Source organism: Branchiostoma floridae, chromosome 8, assembly GCF_000003815.2.
Source record: "Branchiostoma floridae strain S238N-H82 chromosome 8, Bfl_VNyyK, whole genome shotgun sequence".
Classification (NCBI taxonomy): domain Eukaryota; kingdom Metazoa; phylum Chordata; class Leptocardii; order Amphioxiformes; family Branchiostomatidae; genus Branchiostoma; species Branchiostoma floridae.
The window spans coordinates 5,912,165-5,928,682 of record NC_049986.1 but is presented as its reverse complement, the minus strand read 5'-3'; the positions used below and the strand labels follow the sequence as shown (position 1 = coordinate 5,928,682).

The window sequence follows — 16,518 nt, the reverse complement described above, 5'->3', positions numbered from 1 at the left end:
ATGAAAGGCATGTAGCTCTTAGTCTGCAAGATATACAATCCGTTCGTTTGCATCTAAATTGGCATTTCACCGTTAGAAAATACCAAGGATGTGTTTCACACGACACAGTGTCTCAATATCCACTAAAGCATAAATTGCAAGCGACATGTAAAGCGAAAGTGACAGATAACCCAATGAGCACAGGTCTTATTGTTGCATCTTGATAAGGGTCGGGATAAGGTGAGAGGTCAACCCTTACCTTTCAGCTCCTCGCCTGAGATAATCAGTCTCCGTTCATCTCTAACCCTTGCAGACCTTCCAGGTCGATTCCATCACGTTAGAGCGTGCTCAATGCAGCTCTATTGTCCTCCTTACACTGATCGATTGACACGTATTGTGATGGCAACAGAAGGGTTCTCGCAGGTGGTTGATAGTGTATCGATATCCGTATCAGAATGTTATATCCGTCAGCATGTAGTAACGGTATTGCGTATCTGGCATTGGTGAACTTCGATGTATTTGTATCTGTATAGCCATGTAAACATCATCGCTCGGTGTAACAAACCGACTTCGAATGCACGCGCGCTGATGCAGTAGCTGGTTATATTACACTGAATAATTTTTAAGAGTACTACTGGTATAGATTCAAGCGTTTTTGAAGGTATATCATACCATGACGAATTCCATACTTCGGTGGTAAACAGATTTTACAAATGTTGGTACACTTTAATCCAAGGTTAGTAGTAGCCTCCATAGCCCATTTTGGGTCATAATAAACTTTGCCGGCCATTTTGTTTTGTACTTGGTTTTTTTGTCGCCAGCCCAGAGAGCCTATTTTGTTATTATTAGCTCTAGTATTTATATTTTAAGGCATCATGACTTTTTGATGAGGTTTCATCCAAATTAATGCAATAGTCAAAGCTTAAACCAAAAACGACTGAAACTAAAAAATGAGTTTTTATTTCATGTTCATCTACAGACAAGCACTTATGATTAGGCTAGTTACGGTGTGCATTTACAGTACGCGCGCCTACACTGTAGTACTGTACATAGATCATCATATATTCTGTCCGTACGATACATGATATAAATAAAGGTCATGTACTTAACCGTTCATACATTTACATTATTCTAAGCAACGCAGTATGACTTGCGAGGAGCTTGAGGTTAATTTCACTTAAACGTTGGGTATAACCTCATGATGATTTCTTCATGAGAACATTACCAAGTACCGTTACCTAGTATTTCCCCTGCGGTTTTTCCTTCGCACAGACTGTATAATCTCCCAGTGGCAATTTTACTTAACGATGGCTTTACGCCCACAGAATGTCTGGAAGCAAGGATTAACGCTCCTGGTTGTGATTGACATGCAAGATGTGTTAACGTTGCGGCATATAAAGCAATAAATACCCAAGTAATACTTAAATTTCAAATCATTTAATCTTTACCCACTAGGCAAGAATATATGTTAAGTCAATGACCCAACAATTTTATCAAATAAAATATAAATAATATCTGTTAGGTTTAAAATAAAACAAACTACACTGTAAATGTCACTCGAAGACAAAAAAAAGGTCTTATATTAAAGCACGATGTATTTGACACTAAAGATCGTGACGGTCACTTCTTCACTACCAAATTGCATACGCTCTTTTAAAATTGTTGTGTCACTGAATAAACATCTATTCTTGCCGAGTGGGTAGGGAATAGAGGATTTGACGCAATGCTATCAAAACATCGTCTAATCCCATACAAGAAACCTGCATTACTTTAGCTAGAATTAAAAAAAAATGCCATTGATACAAGTTCAAATCACACGGCATAACTTTAGTGTTATTCAGCCCAGAGATTCTAAACAACTGTAACTATTGCAACTTGCTATGACCGTGTCACATTTTCGTTCAAGTATACCTATGCTTCGTGGGTAGGAGAATGTTGACTGTACTAAATACTTTCAATTAGTTTTTGTATTCTATATATATATATAGTACAGATTTAATTTTCAATTTAGCTAAGAGGTTTTATCTGACGCTATATTCTATAACTGTCACTTTACAACATAAAATAATTACAGCATAAAACGATTCTGTTGCTAACTCCTAGATATCTCAGCGTTTGCGTTAAATTATGCTTTGCGGCTAGGGATTGAAGGATTTGCAAAATGCCATTAGTACTTTGCTGCTTTCCTTAGCACATACCTTCTTTTAACGTAAGTATCATTCTGCAATGCCAGCATTTCTATTATTCATGAGAGAAAGTAGCTATAATTTGAAAACTGTCATGTCTACTTCATCATGAAACAAATCACATAACGGGTGCTAACGTTTTTTTTTTCAATTCCTTGGGAACTTTTCAATGTGACTCCTTTCATATTTTACGAGGTAGAATGTAAAAACGTGGTCCACTATTATTCATCATAGAGATTGACTGATGTTTATTGCTCAGTAGGTTTATATCCAGAAACCATCACTTGATCATGAGTTGAAAACAGATTTTAGAGACTCCAACGGAAAACCAAAATAAGACAAGGGGTAGACAATGTTCACGCTAATAATTCTTCGATTGCATGAGCTAATGTTTTCATACCCACCAAGAGTGCCTATTTCAATTGCAAGTGCCAAAACGTTTTTAAATAGGACTGTTTCCTATTGAGAGTGGGGCTAGAAACTCCCCAACCCCCTCTGACTTTCTTTGTTATCCACAGATAAAGTGCTGTCAAAAGTGTGAGTATTCATATTTTGATTTTTTCTTAGTTTGCATCAACTCTTATAGCATGTCGACCAATGATGAACGTAAGATGTCCACAGCAAGGATACGAAGTTGCGGCCTTGGTCACTTATACAGAAACTAGGTTGCAGTCGCGCCCCCTGGTGATCATCAGGTTTATGCAGACGGGACTCGGGGTTTTAGCTGTAAAGATGGCACCTTATTTCTTAAATAATTCAAATTTTCACATTCAATTTGCTGACATTTTGAATTGTATCTAACAAAATTGCCAATATTGTTTAATCGTTGAATGGGTTAAGAAATATTGCAACTTCAATAGATGTCAGTTATGTAAATTAAAAGATAATTTGCATGAGAATTGAGACTATTGTATCATTCTAAACAGTAAGTGGTAAATGATGGAAATTTTATTATTGCAGCATTCGAAAGCTATGTGAATGTGATTATTATTAGGCATAAATCCTGCAACCTTACTTTAAGTTACATAATGAATGAGGAAAAAATAACATTGCCATATCTGCTAAGATTATATTTTCATACTCTAAACAACTTATGTTAAGTCTTTATGCCAAAGCTTCTCCCACTATCAACATTCAAAAAAAGAAACTAAGCTCACGTTTTATGTCGACAGACAAAAACTCCCATGTCTTCCATGGCCAAAGACACTCCACTAAGCTTTGGCTTCAAAGTAGATATTGTATAGCAATTAGACCTTTATACATTTCTTTCTATCGCATGGATATGTGTCTTACCTATATAGCTTAAGCCTTCTTCAATAACAAGTCAATGGCATTGCGTGGGCACACTATGCGAACAGTTATTGCTTGAATCACAGATACATGAACTAGATAAACGGCGTGATGGATTCGTGATACAGGCAAGAAATTGCGGTTAGATTAGCTTCAAGAGATATCTCAATACCCTTGGGAAATACGTGTGGGTCAGGGGTATCAGATATGTCAGACAGCTAGGGCTATATCGCTTCCCCTTAAAACATATAACTAAAATGCCTTGGAAATAGAGGGGTAAGAAATATCACTATTTGATAGTTCAACTTTATTTTTCATTCTTTATAGACTCATTTCAAGAGCAAAATGCATACTTTGTAGGAAAATTTGGACGTATGTCTCCATGCCTTTAAAAACCGTCACTGTTTGTAGAATATTGTACTAATTGTAAGAAAGGATTTTACATTTCATGAGGAGATACCACATTTAGGTAACGTTCAATATATGTTCCTGATGATATTACCTTGTTTTAGAATAAATCACAATTGAAAAGTTGTGAGTAGTTCCGAGATCCGCCCACTTGATATGAAAAATCAATATGATAATAAAATGTCGCCACCTCGCTTTTTCATATAACAATATAGAGAATCACAATGCAATATTGCTTCATAGCTTAGAACCTTTTATAGATAGACCACCGAATTTCAATCTTCACATATTGGAGGCATTTTCCTAACCCACTCACTAAAAGCTAAAAGCTAAATAAACCAGATTTATTTTAGTTGGTCTGGCATGTGACATATTTGATAAAACATACATTTGTATTTTGCATACCCAAGTACAATTCAATCTCTACAAATGGATAAAAACAGAGAATCGCTTACAGAGACTTCGAGTGACACTCATCAGTCTTCTTCAGTACCACTAGAATGACCTGGCAGAACAAGTCAACACAAGTACATGTAATCAGAAAAACTGGTTGATCATGTTAAAACAAAGTCACTAAGGATGATTTGCAAAAGTCATTTCAGTGTAAATCTGTATGGAAAAATAAGAAACCAGCAAGATCTTTAAGCATGATTAGGATAAAGAAGCCTTTAAATTAATTGATTTTGACAACATTTTGTTAATTAAGAAAATGACAATGACATTAAAACATGTTTTGATAAAAACTAGGATCACATTTGCACCTATTTCAAAAGTATTTTCAGGTCTATAATCTGTCAGCATCTGACATAATTTGCCAGTTTATTTTTCATAAATCATGCATATATGTGTCTTAAGAAAGCATATAGATTTTTATAGTCCATTGATTAACACAGCAAACCCGTTACTCATTTAAGCTCTAGAAAATTGTACAGCTATCTTTGTATATCCTATATTAATGATACAATTAGTGCTGCGTAAAGTAAGGAATTCCGTTATGAATGCATTGATAACTAGAGTTCCTCGAACACACATATTCGCCAAATAAACATTTTTTATCGAAGGTCGTTGTTTCTCAATGATTAATGTATGTAATTATGGCTATAATGGGCCAGCTAAGCACCAAATACAGCTTAATACGAGATGTTAATATAGCAAAGCTGGATGTAAGGTCTTTAGTTAGGCTAGGTTAGGCTAGGTCTTTAGTTTTAGATAAGATATCACTCTACAAAATGTACATTGCAGTCTTTTCGTAAAAAAAGAAATAATGAACAAACTTTGAGTGACTGGCCTATGTATTAGATAATAGGTCATCTAAGGGTTATCTAAGGGTCATACGTAAGGATTGTTACGGCCCTACCTTGGTGAATGTTTGTGTCCATCTCATGAAAATAGTAAGTAAAGTTTTGCAATCGCGAGTTAAGTCAGAGGTATTTTACACAGTCTACCTGGCTGGCTATCACGCCAGGCTACTCAGATCCCCCCATCCATAGCCCCGCAAAGACAAAATAGCTGATTGACAGGCATAGTAATTGCTCCAACCCTACCAGTGACCCCAGGTCGGCCTGTCTGCTGGCTGGCTGACCCTCTGGGAGGGTTTCATTGCAGGAACACCAGCACCAGTACTGTGTGTTTATGTTATAGGAAAATATATCCACAAATGCTTATACTGTAGAACCAATAGTGTAAAGGACATGCTATACTCAATATGTTGACTTATTCATACCTATAGATATCCATACATGTATATGTCTGTTAAGTAAATGTGTCTTTAGAATGACACATAGAAAAGCGCTGTAAAAACTTTATAAAACACAGTAATAGCAAAAATACGTGTTCAGAAGACTGTGTCTTTAGAATGACAAAGTTATAGAAAAGCGCAGTAAAAACTTAATATAACAGAGCAATAGCAAAAAAACGTGTTCACAAGACTGTGTCATTAAAAATGACACTATAGAAAAGCGCTGTAAAAACATTATAACAGAGTAACAGCGAAATATCGTGTTTATTCGATCTCCCAGTGCAAGCCTTCTTCGGCCAGCTGACAAAGGATATCACAGAACTGAGAGGACCTGGCGGTTGCTAGGCACATTAACTAATTGCTGTCACTCTACCCTACGATACCAACCTATTTAGTTCTAAGTGATGCTCACTTGCATTAGGAGAACTGTTAACCGCATCAAACCAGGATTGCGTTGTCTGGATGAGTGCAGAGACTTTCTGAAACCATGCTGAGAGTCATGAATCAGGTGATTTGTGTCCTGTAGCAATAAGTCCCGGAGAAACACCTCGTACACCTTACCCAGATAGCTCGTTAGGGAAATGCACCTGAAATCTTCAAGACCTTTGGGCCTGGTCACCTTCGGTACTGGCACTACCAGTTCTTCTGTCCATTGTAAGGGAATGTTGTAAGCATGCATTGTAGATATTGCACATTACAGGAGCAAGCTCTTCATAGAAGTTGGACAGTAGCCATGGCGGTATATGACCCCCCCCCCCCCCCCGAGAATTCACCTTCTTCATTTGAAGTTCTGGTATGGCTTGAAGTAATAGATGGTCAGATATTTCTCTGTGTAACTCCTCTCATCTGCTATAAAACTTGGCCAAGCTCTTAGAACTAGCATGCATCACTCTGGTACCGAGACATTTCTCTATGCGCAAACATAAAATAATCTCTAGATACTCAGAGCCTTTTTGGAGTATAATGAATGGATCACTGTTATAAGGGTCCAGCAAGCTTCCCGAGTTGATGTCCGGTGTCGACTAATTGACTGACTGACTGTTAGACCTGGGTATTTGGACTCTAAAAAAAGTACTAGTGTCATGCTCTTTAAGCTACTAACAACAAATGTGCTACCAATATCATAGCATGGATAATAATGATCAGAATGAAGGACTGTTTGATTGCCTATTAACACTGCTAATCTTCCCAGCCTTGACTGAAAATGCCACTTGACCACTGGCTCATATTATAATGTCACCAGAAATATATTTTGCTCCAAGCAGAAAGACTTCTAATGAGCTTACTTGGTTTGAATATAAACCTCGGAGCCTAAAGACACTTGTTCATGCTTCTCTCCACTGCAAACAATTAACAGGTCAATGACATGTGCATCATCAGGCTAATCTGTTAATCACATCTCTGATTAGATTGGTAACAGAAGCAATCCTCTATTTAGTACATAGGAATAAGTTCCTTACATTTGATTGTCTCAAAGTTATGTCATGCTCACCATTAGCTATTCAAAACTAAATTCTATGAACAGCATTTAGGTTACCAAAGATCCAAACTTGTAAATTCAAGGCATCTCCAATTACTGGGAACTGACATCCCTGCCACGGTCTGCCATGGCGATTAGTTCTGCTCCACCTTTGATTTGTCTTTGAGTTGAGGGGTCATCTCCCTGCTGAGGCCAGGAGGCTGAGGGCAGGGGGTTAATTTGCTGTGACTGGCCCTTTTAGGGGAAGGAGATCAGGCTAGGGTGACACTTTTGTAAGGGATATTCTTCTCCAGTATAAGTTAAAGTAATTATATTAAGTAGATCGCGGTTTACATAATTAGCATCTCATTATGTTGATAATCACCCTAAGTACCTACCTACCAAGAGCAAAGAATATCCATCAATCCCCTCTGCAGTTATCCTTCTTAAAAGTTACGAACTATAAGACCCACTGCAGTTCCAAACAAGCTGCTAGGGGGCCCAAAATTACACCATTCACTCCTAGTCCCAACAGCTATCCACCACTTAAAAATCATGAACATGGCACTTCTGGAAAATTTAGGCGCAAGCTTTGACGCTCACTTGCAGTACCAAAACAAGTCGCCAGGAGGCCCATTATCGAACTTGACCTTCCTTTCTGTGTCCCCTACCTATCAACAAAATATCATTAGCATCCATGTAGAACATCTCGAGTTATCGTGTTAACAGACAAACGCAATTACATACAAATCCCGATACAGCACCATAGGTAAAAGCTAGCTAAACCATTCTCGCACATGACAATCCTTTACACAACCGCTACACACCTGCCAAATATCGTAGAAATCGCCCAGCTGCATTTTGAGTTATGCTTCTCGAAACAAACCTCGAAAAAATACAAAGCTCGCTGCTGTACCGTAGGAAAACGCCAGGTAAACCATTTTCAAACTAGGCATGCCTTTCGACAACCGCTACACACCTACAAAAAATCAAAAAGTTCCATCCACAATTTCTCGACTTATATGCTGTTGACCTACATACAGACCCAAGTAAGCAATCTCATAATATTCGCTGGCGAATATAACAATTACGGAAATTCAATAAGAGCAAAGCACTTCAAGTTGGTAAATGTACGTGGTCTGACTACCCTTGAAACTAATTATCACTACGCAATTCAACGACACTTAAGGGGAGCACTCAGACACAGACATCGTTTTAGGTTGAAACTCATCTTGACACTAATGCCATCTCCGGTACTCCAAATGGGACATGTATCGCTAATGTATGCTGCTTCGTACATGATGAGTTCAATGGCCCAATTGTCACATTCAATTGATAATACGACTAGACATTCAATTGAACGGTTTTAAAAAAATGCCCTAAAAGCCATTGTATATTCGTTTAGTAACACATCAAGATACTGCACATGCAAAATACGAATATGTAGATTATACATCCGGTACTCCAAATGGTACATATATCGCTAATGTATGGTGCTTGGTACATGATGAGTTCAATGGCCCCTTTGTCACATTCAATTGATAATACGACTAGACATTCAATTGAACTGTTTAAAAATGCCCTAAGAGCCATTGTATATTCGTTTAATAACACATCAAGATACTGCACATGCAAAATACGAATATGTAGATAGAATGCATCCGATACTCCAAATGGGACATGTATCGCCAATGTATTGCTTGGTACATGATGAGTTCAATGGCCCAATTGTCACGTTCAATTTATAATACGAATAGAAATACATTTAAAGGGTTTGAAAAATGCCCTACAATATACTAGATATTCGTTTAAGGTGGTATCTCACTGCACTTGGGCACCGGTGCGGCACTGCAGGGTTCGCTCACTGTGGCACTGTTATGTTATTTTCGCCGTTATTTTCATAATGTACATAGAGTGTAATACGTGTAAGTATGACTTAGAAGACAAAAAAATACACAAAACGTAGGAAATGTGTTCTCTATCTTTTAAATTTCGTTACCTGTAATCTTTCGTGCCGCACCAGTGCCCCATGTGCAGTGATATACCACCTTTGATAACGCATCAAGATACTATAATGCTAAATACTGACATGTTGATATTTTACATCGCGACATTGTATTTTCTTTCTAGTTAAATGGAAGCTCTACAGAAATATCACTGTAAATATTGCAACCAGTGTCTCACGACGAGTGCTTTATAATGATTCTTCAATTTACAGCATTTTAGATACTGGTTAATTCTAACAGACATGTTACGATTACCTTTGATATATTGACAAGCATTATGCCACCAGGAAGGGGTCACAGGTTTAATAATTGATTGATGACTTAATCAACGACCTTGGATACATGGTAATAACGATGTAGGTACAAAAAGATTAATCGTGGTTAGGATTCACATTAGCATACTCCACAGGGTGTTAACATGGATAAAAACTCTATCAAATCATTTCACATCTCCATAATCTGTCTCTGTGCTAGTTTCATAAGTCATCACTGGAAGGGGATGACGGGTAGAATATGACTAGTAAATAATTAGCTAAAAGATTGCAATATTTCATGAATGTTTAGAATTCAAACAATGTGAGTATATCAAAAGACACAGAAGAAGGCAGATATGCCAAAATCTCATTTGCTAAAACAAACAGTTTGGGTCTTGTTTTCAATGTTAATACTAGTTAACATTTTTTTGCTATGTTCTGCTTCCTGTACAATACTGGACAACTAATACAAGATGTCTGGCCATACCTTAATCTAACAATACAATTTACTTTATCACAAGGTCTTTTTTTCTTGTTATTATTATTAGGAGTTTCTTTATATTTACTATTGCCATCATTATTCAATAAAGGTTTATGCTAGTCTTCAGGGAATGTGAATAATTGACAAGTATTATGCAGTAGCACATACTTCAGAAAATACATATTTTTCGAGTAGAAACATATTCTATATTTCGCTTATATAAGCAATCGCTTCACTGCGGTTCCATAGACATCTCGTGTTCTTACAAATCAAAGCATACTGTTATTTCCCCCTCAATGTGTCTAGCGGGATAGATTGTTTGCCCTCGCTACAGGCATTTCGATTGGTTGATCACCTAGTATCCACCTGGGTCAGCTCCAATGGGAACCACTTTCTTTCCCACCAATGCGCAAACAAACGACCCGTGCCGAGATTTGCACTCAACCCCCCAGGCAGTAGATACAACATCAGTATCGAACGTGACATGGCGGATCCCATTTGTGAAATCCCATCAACCTCCGTGCGGAGTAAAGCTATTACTCAACACCCACAGACGTTTGCACCTCGTAACCGCGCACACGACTCAACAGTATAATTATTCAAAACAGCGGCTGTGGCGTATATGCTTGCCTTCGAGCAATCACCAACCTGATAACAGTTGGCCAGATGCTCCACTGAGACATGAAGTACATGAAGCAATTATCAGCCAACGGGCGAAGACGATCTGAATCGTTGTAACAGTATGCAGCTAGGGCCGCAAGTAGGTCTTCGACAGGGCGCGGACAGTCTGAGTCTAATGCCTACCGGGGAGGAGGAGACAGTTGCGAATATGATGTCGGCGTGTCAGCAACCTGCTATCCTAGAGCAATGCGAAGTCAAGATGCATTCGCCATACTGTGAGGTACATGTGAAGAAAGGTATGGATGTTCAAGTAGATGCCCTTAGACCTGACATCTTCGCAGGGATTGTCTATGCTTTTGTTAACAACCTGCGAGCTGTATTGACTTCTAAATCTATGCAATGCTTTGCGCATAATATTGAACCAGATTCTTTCTCGAGAAATGACGAAAATTAATGTCTACTGCTAACCGTTACGGCGTTTGTATGTGTTTGTGTGCGTGTGTGTGTAGTTTCCCGTAATTGCCCACTATTTACTTAATATACGTAATTATTTCGATAATGTATATATGTATACACAAGTCATGTGTAGCTCACTACTAGTAGATACATTGCAGAATGGGATATCATTTTTCTTATGTTATTAATCCTAGTATTGATTCTGTACTGGGCATCAATTTTACGTTATACAGCTTTCTGTTATCTAGTATGGATCGGAACACAGACATGAAAGAACAAGATTGTATAGACATCTGATATTATGGAACCAATTTCCTGGGTCATTGCATTGGTTGACCCGTATGGGCTTTGTGCTGCCGTGGGTTTTCTGATTACAGCTATTGACCACTGACACAACTGGGAAAAATACAGCATTGCAGAATGTAGTTGTCTCGGTGGGGCACTTTACGAACAGGGAGAAAGAGAGAAAGAGTATAGCGATGATTTCTTTGCAATGAATGATGTGTTTAAGTTTGTATTTGTATTTCGTTTTGTGCGTGAGTGAGTATGTTTGTGTGTGTTTCGCATGTATTAGTGTGTGTTAGTATATGTGCGTGTGTGCTTGTGTGTGCTTGTGTGTGTGTGTGTGTGTGTGTGTGTGTGTGTGCAAGCTATACAAGATATACACTTACCCAATCGCATGTATTGTACGAACGATATAGCACCTTAATTATACGTTCAATGCAATAGTATTGTCATTTAAAACGCTGGGGTCTAGACCAAATCTTCTTTTAGAATCTCAAAATGATACACCATTATTTTGCAGCGCGTGATGGTCAGTGGGTTTTGTTATATGCTTTTGATATTAAGCCATTGTTGGTGCTATGGCATTACCTTGTCTAAGTTTTATGGTATCATACAGCTGTTTTGACATGATTCATCGTGTCATAGTAAGTCGGGACAAATATTACGAATGAATATATATGATGGTAAATGCATACTAGATATATATCAACTAATTGCATTCGCTGTGATTTCGTTAACTGATAATGTCAGGTTGAACATGGTTTTACCATGTTTCCACATATTCACAAGGGATGACATGGTATCTACTTATAGTAAATTGACCTATATATGTATTTAAGCCATGCATTTTATACATAAATATATGTGACGCACTCTGTTTGTTAAGATAATCACGATTGATGTTTAACTACCGAATGTTGATTTTACATACTAGTAGCTTCAGTGTGAAATACAGTCCCAGCAAAATTGTTATATCATTCAAGTAATATATAGAGTGTACGCGGATCACGAGGACATTTGGAGAGTGTCATTGTCAAGGGTAAAAGAATCTGAGGCCAAAGCAAGTAAATATTATGGATGACAGCGAGCTCGTTGATTTTTGCTTGGTTTAAAAAAAAAGAACTTATTTCATCTTCTTTAATATAACGAGAAAGTAACAAAATGGGAATATATGTCATGATGTAGCAACTGGTTGTACCTCCAAGTAAAAGTTACAGCCATGACAAGTCGGAGAGAAACTTTTTCGATTTTTTTTTAAAATTGGCACTAGTCTAAAAGTCATGCTGCAGTTGCAAATTTGGTAATTATCACCAGCCTACCACAATAGTGTCACTTTTAATAGTTCGTTAATTGAATACAGGAATAACTGACTTGTCGGCTGTGCTACCATGTATTTTTCAACATCAATTCTTGTTACATTTTTTTACGGTGTCTATTTTTAAAGTTTAGCAATCCTTTTTTTTCACCATCATGTTTTTTTTATTCTCCTTATTTCATTATTTTGCAGCCTGTAGAAGATGTCATTCATAAATTTCCTTATATGTTAATGCCAACTCCTCATTTTATTTTTGTAGACATGTGATTGCTATAAATTAAATGCTCTCTGCTACCATGACTAGATTATTATGCTCCAGGTACATTGATGTGGCTTTGATACGACCAGGTTGAAGTAAAAGTCACATTCAAATCACCTCTATGTTCCCTATGGTCTTTGTGAAGCTGTCTAGGTAAGGATTCAGTAATGAATTTGAAACTATATTGACAAGATAATATCGTTTTTTACATCTAAAGGTGAGTTTACATTTCGTACTTTCGGTATTTATAAATTATTAAAGTATAAAACAACCCTGAGAGTGGTTAGATATATAGAATAAATAGCATGGATACCTGCACCTGACTAGCGTAAATACATGCAAGTCATGTGCATTAAAACGATTTTCTATACGTTCATATGATGCAATTAATGTTTCAATTTTGGATACAGCAAACGTTAATTTAACCTGTCATGAGAAATAATACGAAAGCATTGCTTCAAATGTGGTACTAATTTGACACTATAAGCTTTTTTAATGTACATCATTGCCAGTATGATTTCATACCTGATAATGACCTAGATGTGTCAACGCATTTCTGATATGCTAATGCGTAATTCAATATGGTATACCGCTTAAAGACATTTCAGGTACTACTACCATCGTATTAGATTTGTGGGTTACGTTGATGCAAAACAGGCCTCTGGAATTTAGCTATAAATTTTTTGCTTGAACTAGAGAGAAACTATTATTTCTAACCGTGTCAAATTGACGTTAAAAAGATAGAGCGTTTCAAAGGATTTTTGTATTTTATTCTTATAAACTTAGAAATATTGATTAATTCTACTTTTAGGGTTTTCCTAATTAAGACAGGTTTTGCAGGATCTAGCAATATTGACCTATTATTCATTAGTATTAGATCGTTGTATTATTGGTAAAAGTCTTCACAGCCATGCGCTCAGTTGTGAGGGGTTTTATAGGTGCATTATTGCCCTTTTTAAAAAGCGAACATAAATATATTCATTTCGACCTCTAAACACACGTGTGCCTTTTTATGTTATAAAATTTTGGTTTATTCTTAGTACTCTTTATCATACGAAGCGTCCAATGCATACAAATCGTGTTTGGTGTTTAAAAAAATGTTTAGTAATTCGAAATCGATACCTTGTTAGTTTTGACTTCTGTTCAATCGTACGTGCTGACCAACAACATATGGCATATAACCTCCTGAACGCACGACTTCCCTGCATTAGCCATTACAGGCTCGCTTCTATTCACGTTACTGCAGTTGGGGAATTAAAGATCAATAGAAAGTCACGTACATACGCAGTTGATGTAAGGCCTTCGAGAAATGTTTGAGAATAAGCCCCGGAGCAACGCGTTTTGATCGAGGTTTTTGCTGGCGGGAAGGTGATAGTACGAGTCATTGCTGAGTCCATAACACTTGATATCTTCTCTTACCGAGGACATGGGGAAGACAGCTACTAAAAACGGTAAGGTCGTAACTCGTTTGCTTTACTAGTAGACTTATTGGGTGAAAACATTGGAATTACAATCCTCTCATCAATTCTGTTTGATAGAACAGTCAGTTGTCAGTTGTAATGACATCGATGATATCTATGTGAATTTTTATAGCCTTTGTGAGATTCACATACCAATATTACACTCTTTTACAAGTATTTAAGATTTTAAGTTACCCCACATTTTATTTCTAAAGATTTTTCCTAGCCACCTATTGTCAGTACTTGGTGCCCTGAATTATTAAAATCAACGGTGAATTGCTATAAACTAGGTTCTTGACATTATGGACATTGTAATTAAATATGATAGTTGGCTTGCCATAATTATATAAAAACGGTATTTTAAAAATGCCACACTTTCCATACCCAAACTTAAATATTTGCAATACTTTGATTAGAATTTTTTTTCGTGTTTTGTTTCTTTTCAAATTAAGCTTGCTATGTTAAGACAACTGGGATATGTTTATTAGGGCTAACAAGATGCATAATGTAATAGGAGGAGGCATAGATGTTAATCATATTCTTATCTAGATGCTCCAAAGGTCCCTACGGAGACCAGAGGCCATTAGGTCCTACTACGTTGCTCAGCATTTTTGATAGATCGTGGTTCACTCAGTGCCTTTTCTTTAGAGGGACGTGAAGTGACTATCAATGATGTGTTGACACTAGTCTGGTGATTTGAAAATTCATGTTTTTTTATTCAATTTGAAAGTGATCCTGCTACAATTATCCATGTATAATTAACAACATTGAATCAGTGATTTTTACTAAAGTTGCATTTTTGGTTTCTATGATATGTCATAGGTAATAATGTAGACTTGATTAATTGTTTATGTCGAATAGACGAACATCATAATGAGTTAGCGTTTCATGCAATTTTTTACCACAACGCAATTAATCACAGAAGGTAATTAACAAACGATTTTTTTTGCAAATGAAATATTCTAGAAACATCGATATATTCATGTAAATATTAAGAAAGAGGCTAAACAAACGATCGCTGTTGTTGTTTATATTTTTGGTATTCGACAGTTGGTTCCCTGCAGGACGTCGTGAGATTGGATTAAGATTGATATTTAAATCAGCACATCAAATTACTGATTAATATGAAAATTATGTTTTGCCTGTTTTGTACCTGTATTTTACCGTGACATCATCGTCGTATACGGCGTGGAATTGTCGCCATGGATCTTTATATTTGTCAGTCTATTCTCTGCTTTAGGCGTTACCCCCCCCCCCATCCCCAAATTATTATCCTTGAAACTTCAGACTACAACTTCACATTTCAGGGCAAGGTTAAGTGTGTGCTGTTGTTTGTTGTTTATTGTTGTTTATTAAGAAGTTTTTAGCCCTTACCGGCTAATCTTCCAAGGTTCAAACAATCAACATGACTATACACCATACATTTTAAAGAATACAACAATAAACAATCAAAGTATTTACAATAGAGCACAGTGTCTAGAGGTCAAAGGTCTAGGTGACAATGTTTCAGATGGCTTGTTTAAAACTGGACAATGTACACAGTGGCTTAATGTCAGATGACAATGTGTGGCATCTAAAGTATGGTTTCTTTGTTTCCCGTCGAATCTTGACGGCTGCTTCCTGATGACTTTTTTTTACATGGTGGCATTATTGCAGAAAAGCTGCTCTTTATAGGATGTAGCTTGTAGAACATTTTAAACATAACCGTTTTTCGGTAACGTCAAACATTTTAATTGAAAGTATTATCAAATCCATACGGGTCTTTTTCATTAATCATATCGTATTCCATAACAGAAGCCAGTCCGTAGGGATACACAAACAGTAGATTTGAGTTAATTAAAATATGAAATATTTCTCTATGTCAAGGTAAGTCCTTAAATTGTTCTTGTTAAAAAGGTATAAGCTTTTGATACATACACTGTATATATATATATATGAGTTTAGAAACTGACGTTAGCATGATATTTTCAAACAGCAGAACACATTTAGATAAAAAAGAAAGTATAATCAAAGGAAGACATATGTACTTTGTGGTCAAATTTTGTCACTTTATCTAATCATTATTTAAAGTAGAGTCTGCTTTAATGTCTGTCATAAATGACAGGTCATACTGTAAAAAGCATTGTCTTGATAATAAGGGTGATGACTAACTACTAGGAATATGGATAGATTTACTGATGAATTATTGTTATACTGATATATTGTATTCCTGCTTATTTTCATGTTTTCATGATAATACTAAATGTATTTGCGCTCGTTAAGTCTTGTTAAAAGCTTTAAGGTAAATAGTCAAAATCAATGGGTATACTGGGTATACATGT

At 36.6% G+C, this 16,518-nt stretch overlaps 1 protein-coding gene across 10 annotated transcripts in view; it reads left to right on the top strand.

Annotated features, from left to right (window-relative positions):
• The window catches only part of LOC118420925 (erythrocyte band 7 integral membrane protein-like), a 62,953-nt gene that overhangs the window by 31,208 nt on the left and 15,227 nt on the right, over positions 1-16,518 (top strand). The window contains exon 1 of one of the 10 annotated variants that reach the window (XM_035828004.1): positions 10,243-10,718. The exons of 8 other annotated variants lie outside the window; for them this stretch is intronic. In XM_035828004.1, coding sequence (XP_035683897.1) covers positions 10,544-10,718 — 175 coding nt within the window. In that variant the 5' untranslated portion in view covers positions 10,243-10,543. Of the gene's footprint in view, positions 1-10,242; positions 10,719-16,518 lie in introns of those variants that run through there. One more of the 10 variants, XM_035828003.1, reaches the window with a different exon arrangement.